Below are 24,433 nucleotides of genomic sequence, written 5' to 3'. Positions count from 1 at the left end.
GGCTCTTTTAATGAAGCTTGCAAGTATGTAGGGGGAATCTTCATTGGCTTACAAATCCTGTTAATTAGTGGTTCGAATCCTTTTTCTTTTTTCAATTTTCCAGCATGTAAAAAGCGTGTTTTGAAATATAATGGAGTTTATTTAATTTTCTCAAAATTTATATGTCCTTGCATGTATTAAGTTCGGATAATCTATCATGTCAAACCCAAGTTCAATTCAATAAATTAACTTTATTCAGAAATGCATTATGGTGATTGATCTTATAGGAACATTCCTTTTACTGAGAGAGACCAAAAAAAAAAATGAGGAAACCAAAGGTGTATAAGATCGCCTCTATTTCCCTTGTCCCATACTATCCTTACCTACAAACCATGAGATGAATTTCGGAACTCAGCTTTGTACTGATTACACAATCCATGCCCTTCTACTTGATCATTATTTGACAAATGTTAATATGTTTGATGGTAACTTGAAATTACTTGGAGTGACCTAAAAGGTCTGAGTAAACTGTAACACAATTCTTCTGACATATAGTTTACAATGTACTTAAAGAAGGGAAGGAGAGGAGATGCCTTAAATTCTTGTGATGAACACAGAAGAAACAAAAACCTAGGACGTGCAAGTTGCAATCATTCTGGATCATTGTTATATGTATATGTAAGTGAGAATTTAATACTCCAAAAGTAATCACATTATAAACTTTGGATTGTAATATTATTGTTTCCAATAAGCTCATGGACTTCAAAACCCAAATTTACCATCCAACTCTTATATTTGATTAGTGAATTTAAATATTAGCTTTAAATAATTGGAAATCAACATGAAACACTACGTGTGATTTTTTTTTTCCCCGGAAGGTTTTAACTTTTCCTTTGTTCTACTTTAGTAGTTGAAGTTATATAACACTGGTATACAATAGAAATTCCCTCGTGTGGGACTTCTATTGTTTCACTGTTAATCATGGCTGGGCTAGTATAATAGTTAGGACCCATTAATGGCATTATCATGCTTTCGATTTCTACTTTCATTAGAAAAAATACTAGATTTATTTGTGTTAATCATCACTATTATGAATCCCATGACCTGGAGAAGGAAGAAAGATGCTGATGCTTTGCAATAAGGTCATTGCAGGGTTTTCCGATCAAGCTTCTCATGGAGAGAATGGGTGCAGAATAATTTAGTTTAAATTTTAAGGGCACATGTGGTTCTCAATTGGAATCAAAATTAGATTTAGAATCATAATAGGTTGAAAGGAAAATTTAAATAGCCACATCTTCTGATGTATTTGATTTGTGATTAAAATCAAAATCAGAATTGGAATAGGATTTGAATATTAGAGGAGAGAACAAGAAAGGATTGAATTTAGAGAGATTGGAGCATTTCCATTTTCTTTTGAAATTGGAAAGGGAATAGAACTCTCTCCAACCAAGTGACTGGAATGAGAGTCACTCATTCTCATTCCAGGGTTCAACTCTCTCCAACCAAATTATACTCGAAAAAGACTTATTTGATTTGCGAGAACTAGAGGAAAAGTATGGTCAATCAAAAAAGAAAAAAAATAAATAGCTTATATTTGATTAAAAGTTTCAAGTGAGAAATTAAAAAGTTATCTTCCTTTATGAATAAGTTTCCCACCTTCCATAGGAAATACAAATCTAAGTAAGAATTGAAAAACCAACTTTCTCATTTGCTGGAAAGTAAGAAAAAAATTGTTAGAAAGGCCTTAAATTCTAGTGATTTATATTTTTTTCTCCCCATACTTATTTAATTTATTCAGGACTTTAAGATATTTTAGAAAATAGATGCTCGACTATGTAAAAGGCACCTGAAAAAATATATTTTTTTATCATTTTTTTTCATGATTAATCAAATATATTAAAATTACTTTTATAAATATAATACATTGAGATATAATATTCTACGAAATATATTTCGGTAAGGTAGAGTTTTTTTTCCGCAAACCGAACAAATCTAAAAAAACAGATTATGGCGAGAAGACCAAATGACCTTAGAACTTGGAAGTCTGTTACCTTGGTCAAGAGACTTGGAAAAGATTGGGGAATTTGGTGTATGGAACCAGCAGTAATCCTCTGGGATTCTTTGAGATAGCTGATATATGAATGACATATATAATATTTCCTGTCTCTTAAAACCGAGAGGGAGACAGAGGTTGAAGGGAATCGGTTGGGCTCTCTCTCTCCAACGGCGCTATGACAAACCACGCCAAGACAAAACTTCGGGAATCTACCCGTTGTCAGAGCCGTTTCACGTGCATGCTCGTTCCTCCTCCTTAAAGGTTAAGCCCCAACCCCACCCCCGTGCTCTCGCTTGACTACCAAACCAACAGTCCAGTTCTCCCCTCCAACCTCCTAACAAAAAAAAGGAAAAAACAATGGCAAGAAAAGTAGAGCCATACACTTCTTTCTTAGCTCTCTCATTCGCTCTGTTACTGCTTTCCCTTGCCGCAGGTAAGAACTAGAACATCTAGACTTTTTCTGGAATTCTTATAGCCTTTTCTTTTCTCATTCATGTGCCACATTTGCTCGATAAATAAAATAGCTTTTGGGTTGCTTCCTACTTATTTTTTCCCCCCATATCAACGAAATACAAGGTATTTCTTCCATTCTTCCTTTTGGTGATTCTTTAATTTGCTATTCATACAGATGCTAGCATTTGAAGTGATACTAAAATTCTCTCTTGAATTTTCCTTTGCTTTCTTATTTCCAGTTCAAATGTGTTCATGAGTTGGTATATTTTATTTTATAGTAATTTCATCACTTTTACATTCAGATTGGGACATGCAAAAAGGTTTTCTTATGGCCTGCAGTAAATTTTCTTTTTTCAAATATGACGCGATGCTTTACTCGGTTGAGAAATGATTCTATGATCCTGAAACATATCTATAGTGTTTACAAGAAATGTTTTAAATTATTTCATTTCTTTCCCAAAAGTTCCATCTGCGTGTTCTCTGTTTCTGACCTTGATGACAAGCTCATGCTATATTGAAAGTTTCTTTTTTTACCTGACCGTAATCTAGTTCAAATTAGATAGTGAATCAGTACCAAATTTTAGTAGGTTATTTATCTATATTGATGTTACTTAGTACCTCGTATCAACAAAAAGAAATGTAACTTAGTAATTTGTATCTCACAGGGGGAGCAGTTGCATCACCACAGGGACAGGTAAATCTCAAAATCCTTGCAAGTTAGCAAATTGTTATCTGTCTCAAGGAAACACTACAAAGTTTTGCAGCCAGCGAGGTTAAAGAAGAGGAGATTGATGTGCAGTGGATTTTGTTTTGTTGTTGTCACGCCCCGAACCCAACATCTGGGTCGGATACGTGATGGCCGCACACTCCTTAAAGCAAACCCTAAAGAATATGCAAGGTCAAATTAAATCATTACAACCTTATCAACCATAATAATTTATTTCAACAATAATTCATAAAACTTTGCATAATTACAATTTAAATTTCTTCAATTTTCTGATCAGATACTATGATACTCTATTTATCCTTCTGCTCACCCGTAATCCAAGCCATAGCCAATCTAAGTCATCCTGTAACTCTGAGAAGAAAAAGAAAGATGAAGGGGTGTGAGCTTTACAGCCCAGTAAGAATTCCCATATCACACTGATATAGTAATATAGTCTGAAAATAAGAATAAGCAACAAAATATAAAATCTCATGTTCAATGTCCAGAATAATGCAAACATTCATAAATTTTCTGTCTTGTCAAAATAGATGCATCATCATATGTTAACAGGTGAAACACTTTTGTTCAACAATTATTTCATGTCTTATCTTTCATTTCTCCTTTCATAATCACATGATTTTTAACATTTTCTTTCTGGTTATGGACTATCCAATTCTATACCTCAGTCATCATCCGGATCGAATCCATTTAAAAAAGTCTTTCAAGACTGTCCCAGGATGAGCTCCTGGCCGGCTGTCCCACGTACCAAAGCCCGTGAGAAGCTGTCCCAGGCATAAGCTCCTGGTGGGCTGTCCCAGGCATGAGCTCCTGGCCGGCTGATCCACCTGTAAGCCAGTGGGGGCTGTCCCAGGCATAAGCTTTTGGCGGGCTGTTCCACACGACAAGACTAGTCCAAACCATATATCTCTTTCTTTTCATTTAATCATTATGCGTTGATTTCATCAAATCAATTATGACTTGCATTATGATCAATTCAGATATTCATATCCATATAATCATGCCATCAATCTCTGATACATATATATTGACATAACATACTCATGTTCAAAATCAAATAACAGTATCTCAGGTATAATAAATTCATTGATCTCAAATCCGACGATGCAAAAACCAACGATGCAAGACCAATAGTAAAATAGCATATATATATAATAGTGATCTTGTACAGGGATTCTTACCTTTATCGGTGACTGATCCAAGCACAGAAATCAATGTTCTTCTTTGATTTATGAATTTCACAAACAAGATGTTCCACTCGACATCTTATGTAGACAATCATATCTCTTCATGATCCTGATCAAATATAAAAATTCATATATGGAGAAAATTACTGATAATCGATCATAATAACACAAATCGAGGATCTCTCTTAGAATTAACCAAAATTAGGACTTGTCTATGTATCAGGATCCTTCATTGGTCCATAAGACTTCTAGAGAGAGAAAATTCATGAAGAGAGAGAAAATTTTAGAGAGAGAAAGTAGAGAGAGAAAGTGGAGAGAGAATCTTCGTATCCTTCCGATGAGGCAATCATGGTCGAGACCATCAGAGGTCCTATCAGGATGACTCAATATGAATCAAGTGTTACAATTTTGAATAGAATCAGACTGGAATCAGATCTACCGCACGAATTTCGGAGCAATCTCAAATCATCTTATTTTCATCTTCAAGTTTATTCTAGGGTTCATGATGCAATCAGAGAGGAAGAAAAGATCCTAGAGAGATAAAATCCATAAAGAGAGAGAAAAGTCTAGAGAGAGAATCTAGAGAGAGAAAATATAGAGAGAGAAGGTAGAGAGAGGAGAGAGAAAAGAGAGAGAAAGAAGAGAGAAAGGAGAGAGAGGAAAATTCTCTCTCTTCTTCTTCTTTTTATTTTATTTTATTTTATTTATTTTATTTTTATTTTTCTCTTTCTCTTTTTCCCTTTTTTTTTCTTTTTTTTCCTTTTTCTTTTCTTTTTCTTTTTCCTTTTTCTTTTCTTTTCTTTTCTTCTTCTTCTTCTTCCTTCTTCTTTTCTTCCCGCGGCCACCCTTGGCTGAAACAGGGGAAGACCGTGAGGTCCCCCCCCTCGGTGGCTCGAGCTCCGATGGCTTGGCCGGAGATCCGGCAACAACGGCGATGGGGTTCGGCCGGCAGCGAAGAGGAGAACGGCGGCAAAAATAAGAAAAAATTCAGAAAATAGGGGATCCTTTTGCGACTGGTTTTCGGCAAAGACGGTGGCCGACGGCGGGGCTTTAGGCCAGGGAAGAAAGGGAAGAGGGAGAGGAAAAAGGGGAGGGGCTTACCTCGAGCTCCGGCAATGTCGTCAGCTCCAATTTCCGACGAGCACAAGTACGGGAGACCTTGACTTCAATCGGAGAAAACAAGGAGAAAGGAGAGAGAGAATCGGTGATCACTATGGGTTGTTTAGGAGGGGGAGAGGGGGTTTTATAGAGGAGGAATTCGTTTTTTAATCGGATTTCCCCTCTCCTTTTCACGGTGGGAAGAAGACTCTCAACGGGAGTCTTCTTCCTCCCGATATCCTCTATTTTCTCTCTTTTTTTTTTTAATATCTGGGTTATTACATTCTCTCCTCTTTAAAATAATTTCGTCCTCGAAATTAGGTTATGTCGTTTGAGATACCTATTTCAAAGTATACATTCTTCATGTCATTCTCAAGCTTACAATAATGTCTTTTATTTCTCATGATCTTGTTATAACAAAAATTATTTGAAATCTCAAACTCATCCCTTCTTATTGATTTCTCAACTTTTTGAAGAACTGTAACATTTTGGACTTGTATTAATATATCACCGTTATTTGTCTAATACATTTCACTCAAAAATTCATAATTATCTCAGACTATCCTTGATAGAAAATAAATAAAGGTCAAACATCGGTCACTCTTCACAATCATCGATTTCTTTCTTCTCTTGACCTTCCAACAAATTTTATATGTAGACTCTCATCTTAAGAAAACCTCAATCTTCTATATCAGTCCAAGTAACAATATTAGATAAAAAATATGAGATCTATGTCAGGATATTCTAAGTTTGAACTAATATCAGAACTATCAAGCTGTAACTTGAGATGTCTAAAATTTCTTGGCATTATCTACAATGAAACAACCTACTAACAAAAATTATCCGGTTATGATCAGATTAGATCAAAATTTATAGCATCATTTCATTATCAATAAAATCCTTCCTTATTTGCAACCAATGTATTCCATAATATCTTCAGAATCAAGAATTAATATTTCTAATCAATTTAACCCACAATGCTTTTGCTGCGCACTCTGATATTAATTTATCAAACTATATAAATCTATCAAAGATAAGGATATCCTTATATGTTAGATCAATCCAGGATAGATCCAACCTTCAAATTTCATATAAGACTTACGACAAAATTTTAAGTTTCTTTATCTTTACTACCTTCGGGTATAGCATATAAAATTAAATCTTGATCCACTTCTTATGTTTAAAATTATTGTATAAGTTTCATCACTCTTCAAGAATCAAACATGTCTAGAATCAATTGGAGTTAACTTTAGATTTACCTTACAATCATTTAGATAATTTCTAAATCAATCTTCTTTTTTAAAAGAATTAATTCTAACTTGACAATTAAAAGAACTCAAGTCAGCATCTTTATAAGTAGAATCAACTTGATTATTTCTTATAGAGCTCCCTTCATCACAACCCTTAATATTAATCAATAAATCCATATAAAATCTTGTCCCTTGTATAAGTCATTCAAAATTTAACACTAGCAAGATGTCTTAGTTTAATTCAGAAATCCAAACTCTGACTTGAATAATTAATACACTCCACCATCTTCAACAATTATAAAAAAAATTAAAGAATCTAATCCAAAGATAGAAATATAAATTATTAAAGATTTTATCATAACCTGTATATCATACTCTGACAAAATAAATTTTTTTCTTTAATTTAACAACAATATCAAAATACTTTTGATCCACTTAGAAAAGTAGGCTTTTGACTTGAAATTCAATGCAACTTGAAAGATCAAGGAATCATATTCAGAATATGATATTTTGAGTAACCAAAGATTTCATCAAGATGTGTATCTCATATTCTCATAATAAAATTCAAGTATATTTTTTTTTTCATTTAAGATTGAATTTCATATATGATCCTCTTATATGTTCAATGCTTAAAAATATTTCTCTCTCATATGATGAAATTTCTTCTTAAACCATATCCTAATTAACTTTCTTTTGATAAATCTAAAATTCATAATGCATCAGACAATTATCATCGAAATTAAAAAAAAAGTATCATGATCTTCAATCATATAAGTTTAACATTCCAAAATCATCGAGTATACTCAACATAACATATCAATACCTCTCACTTCTTTCTAAGGTCAACTCTTCTTATATTCAGGCCACCCTACTAATTGAAATCCAAGATATAACTCGTCAATTCTATTATAGATATCATATGCCACTTATGCATAAATTTCATCTTAATATCTATTGATTCGAAATCTAAATATTGAATCTTCTCTTTTATATATATCATATTCTTCATGATCATAACTTAAGTTCAGATATCACTAAAATTATAATTCTGAATAATTATAACCTTAAACTCAAATACCACTTAAATCATATTTTCTAGTGATCATAACCTAAACTCTAATATCATTTTATCATACCTTTAATGATCATAATCTTAAACTCTGATATTATCAATCATACTCTATTGATTATAATCCCAAAATTTTGATATCACTTATATGACAATCCCTAGTGACCTTAAACCTAAGCTCTAGTACTGTTCTATCATATCCTAATCACTTGTATCATTGTCTCCAAATGAACATAACCTAAGCTCTAAACTCAGATGCCACTCTGTCACATCCTACTGATCTTACATAAAGTTTTAATATCTCTTCATAATCTCTAGTGATTTTAAACCTAAGCTTTGATATTATTCTATCACATCCAAATCATTTATATTGTAATCTCCAATGATCACAATCTAAGCTCTGATATCACTCTGTAATATTCTAATCACTTATATCATAATCCTTAATGATCATACCCTAAGCTCTGATACCATTCTGTCACACCCCGAACCCAACACCCGGATCGGATACGTGATGGCCGCACACTCCTTAGAGCAAGCCCTAAAGAATATGCAAGGTCAAATTAAATCATTACAACCTTATCAACCATAATAATTTATTTCAACAATAATTCATAAAACCTTGCATAATTACAATTTAAATTTCTTCAATTTTCTGATCAGATACTATGATACTCTATTTATCCTTCTGCTCACCCGTAATCCAAGCCATAGCCAATCTAAGTCATCCTGTAACTCTGAGAAGAAAAAGAAAGATGAAGGAGTGTGAGCTTTACAGCCCAGTAAGAATTCCCATATCACATTGATATAGTAATATAGTCTGAAAATAAGAATAAGCAACAAAATATAAAATCTCATGTTCAATGTCCAGAATAATGCAAACATTCATAAATTTTCTGTCTTGTCAAAATAGATGCATCATCATATGTTAACAGGTGAAATACTTTTGTTCAACAATTATTTCATGTCTTATCTTTCATTTCTCCTTTCATAATCACATGATTTTTAACCTTTTCTTTCTGGTTCTGGACTATCCAATTCTATACCTCAGTCATCATCCGGATCGAATTCATTTAAAAAAGTCTTTCAAGACTGTCCCAGGATGAGTTCCTGGCCGGCTGTCTCACGTACCAAAGCCCGTAAGAGGCTGTCCCAGGCATAAGCTCCTGGCGGGCTGTCCCAGGCATGAGCTCCTGGCTGGCTGATCCACCTGTAAGCCAGTGGGGGCTGTCCCAGGCATAAGCTTCTGGCGGGCTGTTCCACATGACAAGACTAGTCCAAACCATATATCTCTTTCTTTTCATTTAATCATTATGCGTTGATTTCATCAAATCAATTCTGACTTGCATTATGATCAATTCAGATATGTCATATCCATATAATCATGCCATCAATCTCTGATACATATATATTGACATAACATACTCATGCTCAAAATCAAATAACAGTATCTCAGGTATAATAAATTTATCGATCTCAAATCCGACGATGCAAAGACCAACGATGCAAGACTAATAGTAAAATAGCATATATATATAATAGTAATCTTGTACAGAGATTCTTACCTTTATCGGTGACTGATCCAAGCACAGAAATCAATGTTCTTCTTTGATTTATGAATTTTACAAACAAGATGTTCCACTCGACATCTTATGTAGACAATCATATCTCTTCATGATCCTGATCAAATATAAAAATTCATATATGGAGAAAATTACTGATAATCGATCCTAATAACACAAATCGAGGATCTCTCTTAAAATTAACCAAAATTAGGACTTGTCTATGTATCAGAATCCTTCATTGGTCCATAAGACTTCTAGAGAGAGAAAATCCATGAAGAGAGAGAAAATTTTAGAGAGAGAAAGTACAGAGAGAAAGTGGAGAGAGAATCTTCGTATCCTTCCGATGAGGCAATCATGGTCGAGACCATCAGAGGTCCTATCAGGATGACTCAATATGAATCAAGTGTTACAATTTTGAATAGAATCGGACTGGAATCAGATCTACCGCACGAATTTCGGAGCAATCTCAAATCATCTTATTTTCATCTTCAAGTTTATTCTAGGGTTCGTGATGCAATCAGAGAGGAAGAAAAGATCCTAGAGAGATAAAATCCGTAAAGAGAGAGAAAAGTCTAGAGAGAGAATCTAGAGAGAGAAAATATAGAGAGAGAAGGTAGAGAGAGGAGAGAGAAAAGAGAGAGAAAGAAGAGAGAAAGGAGAGAGAGGAAAATTCTCTCTCTTCTTCTTCTTTTTATTTTATTTTATTTTATTTATTTTATTTTTATTTTTCTCTTTCTCTTTTTCCCTTTTTTTCTTTTTTTTTTCTTTTTCTTTTCTTTTTCTTTTTCCTTTTTCTTTTTCTTTTATTTTCTTTTCTTCTTCTTCTTCTTCCTTCTTTTCTTCCCGCGGCCACCCTTGGCTGAAACAGGGGAAGACCGTGAGGTCCCCCCCCTCGGTGGCTCGAGCTCCGACGGCTTGGCCGGAGATCCGGCAACGATGGCGATGGGGTTCGGCCGGCAGCGAAGAGGAGAACGGCGGCAAAAACAAGAAAAAATTCAGAAAATAGGGGATCCTTTTGCGACTGATTTTCGGCAAAGACGGTGGCCGGCGGCGGGGCTTTGGGCCAGGGAAGAAAGGGAAGAGGGAGAGGAAAAAGGGGAGGGGCTTACCTCGAGCTCCGGCAATGTCGTCAGCTCCAATTTCCGACGAGCACAAGTACGGGAGATCTTGACTTCAATCGGAGAAAACAAGGAGAAAGGAGAGAGAGAACCGGTGATCACTATGGGTTGTTTAGGAGGGGGAGAGGGGGTTTTATAGAGGAAGGATTCGTTTTTTAATCGGATTCCCCCTCTCCTTTTCACGGTGGGAAGAAGACTCCCGTTGGGAGTCTTCTTCCTCCCGATATCCTCTATTTTTTCTTTTTTTTTTTTTTAATATCTGGGTTATTACAGTTGTTGCAGAAAACTTGGTGGGTGGCCAAACCTTCATCAGATGAAGCTACTCTGACTGCAAACGTAAACTATGCTTGCTCTCAGGTGGATTGCAAGGTACTGCAAAAGGGCGATCCTTGTTTTTACCTGGACAACCTCATGTCTCATGCTTCAGTTGCAATGAACCTCTGCTACCAAGCCCGAGGCCGGAACTACTGGAACTGCCACTTCAAGAACTATGAGCTCGTCACAAAAACAGATCCAAGTAATTTTCCAATTCCATGCACTCCATGTTCACCTCTCCACTCTGATTCACCTAACTCAAAATAACAGGATCTCTAGTCTGCTTAGCCTAGGTTATAAGAAAGTAAAAATATGAATAGTTATAGGAAAGTCCAAAGAAAGAACAAGTTTTTATTATTTTTTTTCTTTAGTTTTTATGAAATGACTTAGTGGTAACTGTTGCAGCCAATCGCCTCGTCGTCCGATCACCGGGGAACGTGCACCTGCAAAAACGAGAAGTCCACACTGACCGGAGGCAGCTCCGGCGGGGACCCTCCGACGGTCAAGTCAGAGAGGTGACTGGGCAACAGTGAAATGAAGACAGAGAGCTCGATCGAGGGAGAGAGAGGGAGAGAGGAGCGAGCCTGTAGTTTTGGAGTCGAGAAGTGGGGGGGAGCGGATCCCTTGCACTGTTGCGTTCTCCGGTTTATATAGTGGAGCACGGTATGGCGCCGCCATTAATGGCGCAGACAAGTGAGGAATTGTCAACTCACTGTAGATTGTCAGAGTCGCCGTGAAAGTGTCACGTCGCCGTGGGGCTGTCAAATTACCAGGGTTGACAACGCCCTCCGCGGGACAATGCCTCCAGATGGCCGTGCCGCATGTTGCTGTCAGAACTGACAAGGTCTGGCGGCTGTACGGCGATCAGAGGAGTCGACCGACCCTAGGTCGGTGGCCAGCTGAGTGGCGTCGGGCTCCACCGTTGGTCGGCGAGTTTTACGTGAGTCGGCCATCAGACCTCCCGGTTCAGTCGGTCGGGAAGGGTGCGCCATACATATCCTCAGTCGGTCGTGAGCCGATGATTGGCCGGTGATGGCGTCAGTCGGTCGGTCCGACTGTCAATCGGTTGGTCGGTCCGACCGTCAATCGATCGGTCGGTCCTTCCGGCCATCGGTCGGTCGGTCGGTGGGTATTCCCCAACAGTTGCCCCCCTCCACTCCTGAGTCGGACGGTGAGCTGGCCGATGCTTTTATTCGGACAGCAACCCGGGCGAACAGGGGTGGATTCGTCGTATGCCAGATTTCGACCGTACCGCGGGTTGATCCGGTGTCAGGCGTCTCATAAATGCCAAGCGATTTGGACGTCTAGTCGGTGTCAGATGTCACGTCGGCGTCAGGTGTCAGACGTCGCATCTTGTCGTCGTCAGACGTTATATCGGTGTCAGGAGATCGGGTGCCGGATGATACGGTGTCAGACGATCGGATATCCGGCGCCGATCGTGGGAGCGCGGGGCGCTGTCAGGCATCCCATCGGGAACGCGAATCGGCGCGGGCGCATAAATGCGGAACCACGTCCCCGCGTGCCGCGTGTCGAAGGTGGTTGGCCGGCGCCCCCCGTATTTAATATGGGCGGTGCGGCCATCCCGGGATGGGGCACGCCGAATCCTCAGGCCACCCGGAGGCCGCCACGTGTCGCACATCCATGGAGCTTCGATCGGCGTGGAGTCATCTCGACCGTAGGATGCCCTATATATATAGGGCCATCCGGACCCAAGACCTTACTATTGCCATTTTGCTGCCGAAACTCTGTCCGGGCGATTTCTCAGTCGTCGCGGGCAGAGCTTTCCTGCTTTCAGAAGAGTTCTTCTGGTTCGTGGTCTCCCCTTCGTCCTCCTCTTCTTCTTCTTCGCCTCTCCTTCTTCTCTTCGCCTCTCCTTCTTCTTTGTTCGGTTCCGGTATAATGGACGGGAATCCGACTCGGGGAGCTCGGTCGGGAAATCCGACTGACGACTCCCGGTCGACTCCGAAAGTTGAGGTTTCCTCGCTTTCGGGGCCGAATGTTGATCGGCTTCGGGAGCAATATTGCATCCCGGAGCAGTTTCAACTATCCGCCCCAGGGGCCGACGGTCGGGTTAACAGCCCTCCGCCCGGCCAGCTGGTGCTGTACGTTGAGGACCTTCGCACGGGTCTTCGGCTCCCGATTTCGGAGTTCGTCTGGAATCTTCTGAACTATTACGGACTCTGTCCGGCGCAACTAGCGCCGAACTCCGTCCGTCTCATAATCAGTTTTGCGCTGTTGTGTCAGCTCTTGCCGACCAACCCTCGCATTTCTCTCTTTCGGGCCTTCTTTGTGCTCCGACCCCACCCTAAAGCCCGAGGGTGGTGGCTCTTCAACCCCCGGAAGGGCCTTTCCTTCATCACTGGTCTTCCATCGTCCATCCATGGGTGGAAGAACCAGTTTTTCTTTGTTTCTTCTCCATCTTCTTGGGGCTTTCCTTCCCACTGGGGCGTGCCCCGAACCGAAGCCAATGACAACAGCCGGGTGGAAGCGGACGACCGGGAGGACTTCCACCGACTAAAAGATATGTCGGTCCCGAAGCAGAGGGAGCTTGTTACCGAACAAGCTTTCTATGACGCCGGCTTAAGCTTGGTCCCCCGACTAGGTATCGCCCGATCTTCCGATCTCCTTTTCATCCGGCCCTTAGTCCGGTTCTTTAATTAACACCTTTGTTGGTATCGCAGGGACACCTCCAAGAATGCGGCCGACAGACGCGAAGATTCGGCAATTCGCGATAAGAAAGAGGCCAGCATCGGGGGCCGGACCTTCGCGCCCTCCGAAGAGGCCTGCTCTAGCGGCGCCGATCGTCGAAGCGTCGGTGACCGATCAGTTAGAGCCCGTCATCGCGCTCGCGGCTCCGGTGGCACGTACGGAGGAGGGCCGGTGGAAGAAGCGACCGAAGGAACGTCGGCGGCATCACTGGAGGTGGTGGAGCCGGATGTCGTTCGGGAAACCGAACATCATCCGGCGGCGTCTGTGGCCGCAGCGGGGGGTGCTGGTTCTACTTCGAGCATCCCCTCGCTGCCGGTTCCGTCTGTCGGGGAGACTGATCGAGGGAAAGCCCCGATGGACCCCGCGGACGAGACAAGGTCGGGGAGCCACTCTGTGCCGCCCAGCGCACAGTTCCCCGAAGGGGCGTCGGCGTTGGCCGACCACAACCTGGCGAGGAGGTTGTGCCAGGGGATCCTACTCCCGGTCGACGTGGAGTCGCTGAGGTCTCGGCAAGTGACCGAGATGTTGTCCAAGTTCTACCCGACCATGGTCGAGGTAAGTTTTGTATCACCTTCTTTTTCCTTAGAAATTTTTCTCATTATGTGATCCTGACGAAGCATTTGCAACAGCAGCTGATCTACACAATGTCGGAGCTCGAGACCGGATACCGAAGGTTCGGGAACGTCCGGGCGGCATGGAAGGAGAGGTCGGCGGCGGCCGAAGTCGAGAAGGCAATATTGGTCGACCATCTACAGCAGTCGGCCGACCGGGAGGCCAAGTTGGTAGACGAGGTCTCCCGGCTCGGGTCCGAGCTAAGGTCGGCCAAAAAGGAGGCCAGACATAAGGGTCGGGCCGTGCGTCGTCTGCGGCACGAGCGGGACGGCGTTGCCGCCGAACTCCAAAGCGAGCGCGAGCAGCTTCGGGTTAGCCTGGAGAAGCTTGCTAAGGCTGAGGAGGAGCTTTCGATCGCCCAGGCCGACGCCGACATAGCGAAGGCAGAGGCAGAGTCGGCGAAGGACGCGCTCAGCAGGGCGGAAGAAGAGGCAAGGTCGACGAAGGAGTCGGCCGATCGGGTGGTTGAAGACTTCCGAGCCTCCGACCAGTATCGGGAGGAGATGCTCGAGTCGGGCTTCGCCTCGTACCGGGTGGGGTACGAGGATGGTCGGGATGCGGTCCGGGCCTTGTACCCGAAGCTGGACCTCAACAGCATCGTCCCACCGGGGGCCGAGGAGGAAGCCACTGAGGAGATGGCCGACCAGCCATCGGGAGGCGTCGTCGCTGCGGAGGAAGCCATCCCGGAGGAAGTGGCGCCGACCGCCAGTCCCCCGCCGATCGAAGGACCAGCTTCAGCCGTCGACCCAGCTCCGATCGTGGCCGACACACCAGTCATCCCCGATCTTCCGTCGGTCGAGGAGATCGACTCAGAAGGGTGATCGGGCCTTACCGACTTTCTTTTGCTTTTTCTGTTTTTGAAATACTTGTAATCGGGCCTCGACCCGACTTTGTAAACCTTCTTTGAATGAAAACTTTGAATGAAAACATCTTCCGCTTTCCCTCTTGTCTACTTCTTTCAAATGTATGGCTGAATGCCTTAGTGAGTCACTAACTTATGTAAGTCGCTAACTCTCATAAGTCGGTAGGACGTTCGGCAACTCGTGCCGCTACGAAGGTGGGGTAAGTCCTGACTTTGGATCGGCTTCTGATAGTCAAGGTCGTCAGTCGGGCGCGTCTGTTGAGTCGGGAGCCGACCGAACGTGGCAAAGGTTCGCTAGTCGGGTCTCCCCTAACGCGTTCAGTCGAATGTCGTCCGGCGCATTGTCGGGTGAACGACAACAAGTCGGATCCCGATGCTCTTGCGTCGGGTATTCATGATGTGTCTTTTGATATACGGTGGTAAGCCGAATATCGTCCGACCGTGGCTCGATCGGCAAGTCGTAGATACGACTAAGGTCGCGTTGTGCGATAGACGGTGTTAAGCCGAATATCCTTCGACCGGCCGTAGCTCGATCGGGAGTCGCGATGTCAGTCACGTAGGCTTTTCGCCTCTCTTTGGTCGGGGCTCGATCGGCTTGTTAGCCGATGGTTTGGCCCGAAAGTCCGACCGTAGAAGGAGTGTCAACTCCCGTCAATGCAGATGCATCGGTCCTCGCAAGAGTCCGATGTGTCGTCGAAGGTCGAAGGAGTGTAACTCCCGTCCATATGGGTGCATCGGTCCTTGTAAGGGTCCGATGTATCGTCGACCATCGAAGGAGTGTCAACTCCCGTCCGTGTAGATGAGTCGGTCCTCGCAAGAGTCCGATGGGTCACCGGCGGTAAAGTCGTCGGCTTGAGGTGGATACCGAGTCCAAGTCGGTATGTCGGGGCTTGGCCTTGGTAAGCGCCGATCATTAGTCAAAGAGTTAAAACTCCGAGATTTCAAACCGAATTCATATTCCGACTGAACAATTACAAAGTTCACGGGTAATACAACTTCAAGTTGTCGGCGTTCCAAGTTCGGGGAATGGTTTTCCCCTCAAGGGTCTCCAGTCGGTAGACTCTCGGACCATAAGTGTCTGCTACTTTGTAGGGTCCTTCCCAATTTGGAGCCAACTTCCCTTGGTCCAAGGGCTTCGAGACTTCCACCTTCCTCAAGACCAAGTCGCCAGGCCTGAAGAGCTTCGGTCTGACCTTGGCGTTGTAATACCGAGCGACCCTCTGTCGGTACGAAGCCATGCAAATTTGAGCCTCGTCTCGCAGTTGGGGAGGAGGTCTAGGTCGGCCCTCTGACTCTCGGAGTTGCCCGGCTCTTGATACCGCTCGACTCTTGAAGATGGCAGTCCAATCTCGAGTGGGATCATTGCCTCCGTCCCGTAGGCCTGGCTGAAAGGCGACTCCCCGGTCGGAACGCGGGGGGTCGTTCGGTAAGCCCACAGAATGGAGCCTAGCTCGTCGACCCAGAGGCCTTTGGCTTCGTTTAGTCGGGTCTTGAGTCCGTGGAGCAAGGTCCGGTTGGTCACCTCAACCTCGCCGTTGGACTGTGGGTGCCCGACTGAAGTTAGTCGGTGCTTGATGTGGAACCTGACGCAGAAGTCTCTGAAGTCCTGGTTGTCGAATTGCCGTCCATTGTCGGTGACGATCGTATGCGGCAACCCGAACCTGAAGATGATGGACTTCTGGATAAAGTCCTCCATCTTCTGCTCGATAATCTTCGCCATGGGCTCAGCCTCGACCCATTTGGTGAAGTAGTCGATGGCGACGACTATGAACTTCCTCTGACCCGACGCTGGTGGAAAAGGACCGAGAATATCGACCCCCCACTGGGCAAAGGGCCATGGAGCGACAATAGGAGCAATTTGGCTGGCCGGTTGGTGTTGAATGTTGGCGTACTTTTGACATGGTTCGCACCTTCGGACCAACTCGGCCGCCTCCTTCTTCATGGTAGGCCAGTAGTAGCCCTGTCGCAAGACCTTGTAGGCCAGGGACTTGCCCCCCAAGTGGTTCCCGCAAATTCCTTCGTGAACCTCTCGGAGAGCATAGTCGGCGTCGTTCGGTCCCAAGCACCTAAGCAGGGGAAGGGAGAACGACCTCTTGTAGAGTCGGCCATCCATGATGACATATTGAGAGGCCGACCATCGGAGTCGCTTGGCCTCCGCGGGATCTTCGGGGCCGATCCCGTCGGTCAGATACCGAATGATCGGGTCCATCCAACTCGGTTCGACCGTCAGCTGCCGCACTTCTTCGACCCGATCGATGCTTGGCTGCTCGAGGTTCTCCACAAACGTCCGACCCAAGGAGTCGTTAGCCGAAGTCGCCAGTCTGGAAAGTGCATCGGCACGGGCGTTCTCCGACCTAGGGATGTGGGAAATTTCAAAATACCTGAGGCGTGCCACGAGGTCCTTCACTTTCTGAAGGTATTTGACCATGGTCGGATCTCGCGCCTCGAATTCGCCCTTGACCTGCCCCACGATCAGCTGAGAGTCGGAGAACGCTCGGAGGCCGTCGACGCCCAGCTCTTTCGCCATCCTCAAGCCAGCGAGGAGTGCCTCGTATTCGGCTTGGTTGTTGGAGGCCTTGAAGTCGAACCGGAGGGCGTACTCGGTGACCACCCCTTCCGAATTCGTGAGCAAGAGCCCGGCCCCGCTTCCCTGAGCGTTTGAAGCTCCGTCGATGTGGAGTACCCAGGTGGAGATCGGGTCTGGCTCAGAGACCGCATCTCGTCCCGGGTCTTCAGCTCCCGACCCTCGGTCGGTTGTCGGGCATTCGGCGATGAAGTCGGCCAAGACCTGAGCCTTCAAGGCAGGCCTTGGTCGGTACTGAATGTCGAACTCGCTGAGCTTCATCGCCCACTTCGCGAGTCGTCCAGATGTATCGGGTCGGCGTAATATCACCCTCAGGGGTTGGTTGGTGAGCACCACTATGGCGTGAGCCTGGAAGTAGGGATGGAGTCGTTGCGCGAAGACGGTCAGGGCGAAAATCATCTTTTCCGTCTCCGAATATCTGGCCTCGGCGCTGTGGAGCACCTTGCTGGTATAGTAGATAGGCTGATGGGTTCGGCACTCATTTTCTCGGACGAGCACCGAACTGATCGCCTCAAAAGATGTGGCCAAGTAGAGATACAAGGTTTCCCCAACCTGCGGCTTTACGAGCAGCGGTGGGGAAGCCAAGTACTTCTTCAGGTCTTCGAAGGCCTGTTGGCACTCATTCGACCAAGAAAAACCATTTGCGTGATGCAAAGTTTTGAAAAACGGGAGGCACCTTTCAGCTGATCGAGAAATGAATCGGCTAAGAGCGACGATTTTTTCGTTCAGCTGTTGGACCTCCTTCTTGGTGTTCGGATGACGCATGTCGAGGATTGCCTTTATTTTCTCAGGGTTGGCCTCAATCCCTCTCTGAGAAACGAGGAATCCGAGGAACTTCCCTGAGGTCACCCCAAAAGCGCACTTGGTCGGGTTGAGCTTCATTCGGTGTCGTCGAAGGGTGCGGAAGGTCTCCTCGAGATCCTGAACATGATCCGGGATCTACGCACTCTTCACCAGCATGTCGTCCACGTATACCTCCATGTTGCGCCCGATCTGGTCTTTGAAGACCTTATTGACAAGTCGCTGGTAGGTAGCGCCGGCGTTCTTCAGTTCGAAGGGCATCACTCGATAACAGTAAAGGCCCTTGGGAGTCACGAACGCGGTATGCTCCTCGTCTTCAGGCGCCATCCGGATCTGGTTGTATCCGGCAAAGGCATCCATGAAGCTGAGCAGTCGGAATCCGGACGTCGCATCCACCAGCTGGTCGATCTTGAGAAGTGGGATGCTATCCTTTGGGCAGGCTCGGTTGAGGTCGGTGTAGTCGATGCAAATCCTCCACTTCCCGTTGGCTTTTTTGACCATGACAACATTGGCAAGCCAATCGGGATACGTGGATTCTCGGATGAAGCCTGCTTCGAGTAGCTTGTCCACCTCTTCGTCGATGGCCCTCTGCCTCTCTGGAGCGAAGGACCTTTTCTTCTGCCTCACCGGCCTCATCGTTGGGTCGATGTTGAGTCGGTGGGTTATTGTTTCTGGGGGGATGCCCGACATATCTGCTGCCGACCAAGCAAATATGTCGGCGTTGGCCGTCAGCAGCTCCGTCAATCGTCGTCATTCTGGGTCGGGCAGTTGAGACCCGACCCAAACCTTTATGTCAGGACTTTCTCCTATCGAGATCACCTCGAGCTGCTCGATCGGTGAACCTCGCTCTTCCTCCTCCCGTTGGTCCAGCTTATCGATTGTCAGGGAGCCCTTCGACTCGTCGTTTTGAGCGGAGATCTGGAAGCACCGTCGGGCGAACTGTTGATCCCCGCGCATCTCCCCGATTCCATTTTTGATCGGAAACCGAACGAGGAGATGGTACGTCGAGACGATCGCCTTAAGGGCGTTCAGCCCGGGTCATCCAAGGATGGCGTTGTAGGCCGAAGGAACTTGGACGACCGCGAAAGTTAAGTGGACCGTGCTTTGCCGTGGTTCGGTGCCGGCCGTCACGGGCAGGGTAATTTCCCCCTCTGTCGTGATGGCGTCTCCGGCAAAGCCGATCAAGGGCATGGAGACCCTCTTAAGTCGGTCAGTTGACAGTTGCATCCGGGAGAAGGTCGAGTAAAACAAAATATTTGTCGAACTTCCATTATCAACAAAAATTCGTTTTACATCATAATTTGCTATTATCGCCGACACAACAACAGCATCGTCGTGGGGAGTTTGGATGCCCCGAACGTCGTCCTCCGTAAAGGTGATTACGTCGTCCGGGCGTGGCTTTTTCGTCGGCTCCCCTCCCGCAGGCGTCCCCGGGCCCAGCCGCTTGGAGATCATGTTGATGACTCCGGCCGTCGGCTGATTGGTCGCCGCTTCTTCAGTCGGCTGGGGTCGTCGATCGGCAACTGGTTGGGTCGGCGGACCCTTCCGAAATTTGCCGAGATACCCCCAACGGATGAGAGCTTCGATCTCATCCTTCAGCTGGATGCACTGCTCGGTGTTGTGGCCGTGGCCTCGATGAAATCGGCAGTACTTCCGACGGTCGAGGCCTTTTGCCTTCAGAGGCGGAGGCCGTCGCAGGTATTCTTCCCCCTTGATCTCCATTAAAATCTGTGCACGAGGAGCGGAGAGAGGAGTGTAGGAGTCATACCTGGGGCGTGCCGGCCTCGGAGTCTGTTGCCGGGGTGACTTTTGGATTCGTCGGGGTGGCGAGACCCGACTATCGATCGGGGGCCTACTGAGCTCGGCAGGCTCCCGACCTTTCCTTCGCTTCTCTTTCGGGCCTCTAGGCTCGGCCAAGCATCGGTCAGATGCTCCTTCGTCTGCACGCATATACTTGTATGCGCGCTCCAGTAGCTCGGCATATGTCTGGGGGAGGGTCTTGTCTAGAGAGTAGGTGAATCGGGATGCCCTCAGGCCCCGCTTCATGGCTGAGATAGCCATGTCTTCGTTGAGGTCCCGGACCTCAAGCGTGGCCGTGTTGAATCGCGCCACGAAGTGTCGGAGCGTCTCATTTTCCCCCTGTTTGAGGGAGAAAAGGCTGTCCGACGTTCGCGGCGGCTTTCGGCTGGTGCTGAAGTGGGCCACGAACGAGTGCTCGAGCTGCCCGAAGGAGTGGATGCTTCCCGATCGAAGACCGGAGTACCAGACCCTGGCAGCCTTGCGGAGTGTGGCGGGGAAACCGATGCAAAAAAGAGCGTCGGTTGCCCCTTGAATCGTCATGAGAGCTTTGTAGCTCTCCAGATGGTCGATTGGGTCGGTGGAGCCATCGTATGGCTCCACGTGCGGCATCTTGAACCGACTGGAAATCGGTTCGTCGAGGACTAATCGGGAGAGAGGTTGGGCGGTCTGGAAGTCGACGTCATTCGAAGACTTCTGGCCGTCCATCTGCAACTGGGCGAGTCGGTGGTCGATTTCCTCGAACCGGCGCTCGTAGTCGTCCGCTCGTCGATGCTGGGAGACCCCGGGAGTGGAGTCTCCAGAAGATTCCGAGAGGGAGGCCGACGGCATGCGCGGTCGTTTCTCCCTCCTCGCCCATTCCAGCGGGGAAAGAGAGGGCTGCTGGGACCGTCGGTCATCACGCCAGGGCCGCTCCTCCTCTTCTCCGTGGGAGCGCTGTTGAGGGCGCTCGCACGGAGGCGACGGGGATCGGCGCGGTCGTCGGCGGCTGCTCCTGGAGGGCATCGGACGGGCCGCCGGTTGTTGCTGGAGGCTCTTGACTGCGTCTGTCAGTACGGTCATCTACCGTACGATGGCCGCGATCTGCACCTCCGTGGTCACCGCAGAGTGTGGAGAGCTGGGCTCCGCCGCCGGCGGTGGCGGGGAGGCCTCTTCCCGACGGGAAGAGCGCCTTGCCGATCTGGTGATCCTCGATCGCTGAGCTCTTGTCTTTGTCATTCTGTTTCCCTACCTGGCGCGCCAATCTGTTGCGGCCAATCGCCTCGTCGTCCGATCGTCGGGGAACGTGCACCTGCAAAAATGAGAAGTCCACACTGACCGGAGGCAGCTCTGGTGGGGACCCTCCGACAGTCAAGTCAGAGAGGTGACTGGGCAACAGTGAAATGAAGACAGAGAGCTCGATCGAGGGAGAGAGAGGGAGAGAGGAGCGAGCCTGTGGTTTTGGAGTCGAGAAGTGGGGGGGAGCGGATCCCTTGCACTGTTGCCTTCCCCGGTTTATATAGTGGAGCACGGTATGGCGCCGCCATTAATGGCGCAGACAAGTGAGGAATTGTCAACTCACTGTAGATTGTCAGAGTCGCCGTGAAAGTGTCACGTCGCCGTGGGGCTGTCAAATCACCAGGGTTGACAACGCCCTCAGCGAGACAATGCCTCCAGATGGCCGTGCCGCATGTTGCTGTCAGAACTGACAAGGTCTGGCGGCTGTACGGCGATCAGAGGAGTTGACCGACCCTAGGTCGGTGGCCAGCTGAGTGGCGTCGGGCTCCACCGTTGGTCGGCGAGTTTTACGTGAGTCGGCCATCAGACCTCCCGGTTCAGTCGGTCGGGAAGGATGCGCCCGACATATCCTCAGTCGGTCGTGAGCCGATGATTGGCCGGTGATGGCATCAGTCGGTCGGTCCGACTGTCAATCGGTCGGTCGGTCCGACCGTCCATCGGTCGGTCGGTCCTTCCGGCCATCGGTCGGTCGGTCGGTGGGTATTCCCCAACAGTAACCAAGCATAAATGGAGAATCTCTCTTTCTTCAATATTTCCAATCTTTAATCCTTTGCATAAAAGAAATAAACATGAGATACTAGCCTACGATAAGGTGGTTTTAGGAAGATAAGCAAATTCCTCATCCACTAGGAGACCAAGTTCTGACATTTCCACGAGGTGTCTCTCCGCAACTATAGAAAACTAGTGAGGATGTAGAAACATTGTAATATTTTGTCCCCAATAGACTGTCCAAATCTGACAATTATTGGAGCGTTGCGAAGGCAGCAGTGATCTCATACTTGAGAGACTACATTGATTTATTACATTACGTGCAGCACATCAATTTTCTCCCTGCTATCTCAAAAAAAAGAAAAAATTCTTCCTGCAACATCCAAAAGCAAATGGAGTTTGTTGGCAATAGATTATCTTTTTCAAGATTTTAATCCTATAAGATGGAGTTGTCCTGATTTTTTTATAAAACAGGATATCCTACCATCCTACCCTATCCCTATATTTGGGATAGGAGATATTCTAAGATATTCCGATTAGGATACTGACAAAATGGTTCTATCCTGACATATAAGATGATATCCCATCCCAATGATCCACGGGACGTTCTACTCAAGATCCCACGAGTATTTTGCTGCTGCCCAACTGCTCTAAATAAGGTTATTTATCAATCCATGTCAGCCGAGGTGAACCCACAATTTACAAGTCCAACTGGCAGGGAAACTGCTTAAAATGGCAAAATCATACATAGGTCGTGATAGCAATCAGTAACTTACCAAGCTCCATAGAACATCCAACAGTGTTACCCAGATTAATGAAACATATTACTTTGTTTTCCACATTCAATATGGGGATATAAATATCCCCAATATCAAGGTTGCATATACAGTTTCCTGCAATTGACCCTGTGACCCGCCCCTTACAATAAATGGGGTGAGAGGCGGGGCGGGCCCGGGGGGTGCGGGTGCGGGGGGGGGGGGACACCCCGCATAACAATCTCCTCTGGGCGTGACTATGAGGGCCCCCACCCCACAGAGTAAATGTTTGATGCAGGGAGTAAGTGCGAATCCCCTCCCCACCACACTCGAGCGCAACTGAAGCTGACACTGAGTCAGGTTAGTACGTCACCCTCCGCCACATCTCAGCACACAGTGGATCAGATACCGCATCTCGAGTGCAACTAAAGCCGACATTGAGTCAGGTTAGTACGTCACCCTCTGCCACATCTCACCACTGCACCCGCACAGACCGAGGAGGATAAATCCCTCTCATTTAATCAAATTCTGCAGGCTCGAACCTGCATCGCATGGGACGGATGCCACAGCCTATTCCATTGGGCTACCACTGCAGTGGTCAGTATTCACAAGGTTTGGGTGGAAGTCAGAATCTGGTTCAATGCATTCCTCCGGCATGTACTTCGAGGCTTCATTAACAGCTGAAATAAGAAAGAAGAGGTGTATAGCAAATTGGCCAAGCAGGGAGAGGAAGAGATAAGCACAAAAGATGTTGGGATGGGGCCTAGCAGCAGATAGTGTCTGCAGAGGGCGAGCATGGGAGATGAAAAGGAAGAAAGCAGCAGCAAAGACCCCACTGATGGTAGCCTGGATATCTTCTAGCTTGACACCGTCCAGGTACATGACGCTCCAGACATAAGCGGTTGCAAGGCAGTTCCGGCCAAGAATCTTGAACATCTGGAGTGTTGTCACAAGGGTACTCCGACCTTGACGAATGATATGGAGGGTGGGGGCAACTGAGGCATGAATAAGAATTTATGATCGTATATGACTCCTATATAATTCTATGTATACAAATTTATGATCGTAGATATGAATAAGAATTTGTCATTCCAAAGTCGAGTCAGACCATGATTTCAAGTTTGAAACTCATGTTTAACGTGGGAACCAAGACATTTTACCTGCTTCAGTGCCCCAACATCATTGGTTCCATCTCTGCACATCAATGTCATCCTACCAACTATTTTGAAAGTAGTCAAGATAAGTTCTTGCTGTTCAGGAGCAACTCGTGCAAAGACCTGAAAGCACACAGAGTCATAAAAATATATATCTTGATAAGTTTGTATCGTGCTCCGAATCTAACATTCGGGTTGGATATGTGATAGCCGCACACTCCTTAGGATAAATCCTAAAGAATATACAAGGCCCATAAAATTTCTTACAATACTTCAATATCTATAAATAATAATGATCTACTTTCATAATAATGAGCAAAATTTATATAATTACAAATTCAATTCCTTCTATCATCAGG

General features: G+C 46.0%; 1 protein-coding gene across 2 annotated transcripts; it reads left to right on the top strand.

Moving 5' to 3' along the window:
• Positions 1-2,338: 2,338 nt before the first annotated feature.
• On the top strand, positions 2,339-24,181 carry LOC105036276 (major pollen allergen Ole e 10-like). Of its 2 annotated transcripts, XM_073248945.1 has the most exons (4): positions 2,339-2,468; positions 3,154-3,182; positions 10,782-11,016; positions 23,455-24,097. In XM_073248945.1, the coding sequence occupies exons 1-4, from the start codon at positions 2,393-2,395 to the stop codon at positions 23,595-23,597; spliced, it is 483 nt and encodes a 160-aa protein (XP_073105046.1). In that variant the 5' UTR covers positions 2,339-2,392; the 3' UTR covers positions 23,598-24,097. The 2 variants fall into 2 exon arrangements, 1 of the variants encoding a protein (XP_073105046.1); XR_830470.3 differs by lacking the exons at positions 2,339-2,468; positions 3,154-3,182; positions 10,782-11,016 and adding an exon at positions 21,487-23,366 and having other exon boundaries at positions 23,455-24,181.
• The last annotated feature ends 252 nt before the right edge of the window (positions 24,182-24,433 follow it).

This window comes from Elaeis guineensis, chromosome 14 (genome assembly GCF_000442705.2).
Source record: "Elaeis guineensis isolate ETL-2024a chromosome 14, EG11, whole genome shotgun sequence".
Lineage (NCBI taxonomy): Eukaryota > Viridiplantae > Streptophyta > Magnoliopsida > Arecales > Arecaceae > Elaeis > Elaeis guineensis.
Note: the sequence above shows the minus strand (reverse complement) of the source record. Positions and strands in the feature narration are given on the sequence as shown.

What these genes read in the sequence shown, in the direction of transcription:
- LOC105036276 (XM_073248945.1), top strand. Translation starts at nt 2,393, where the DNA reads ATGGCAAGAAAAGTAGAGCCATACACTTCTTTCTTAGCTCTCTCATTC. An exon ending in TTGCATCACCACAGGGACAG is followed by an intron (nt 3,183 to 10,781) that starts GTAAATCTCAAA and finishes CAGTTGTTGCAG; the next exon opens with AAAACTTGGTGGGTGGCCAA. An exon ending in CGTCACAAAAACAGATCCAA is followed by an intron (nt 11,017 to 23,454) that starts GTAATTTTCCAA and finishes CAAATTCTGCAG; the next exon opens with GCTCGAACCTGCATCGCATG.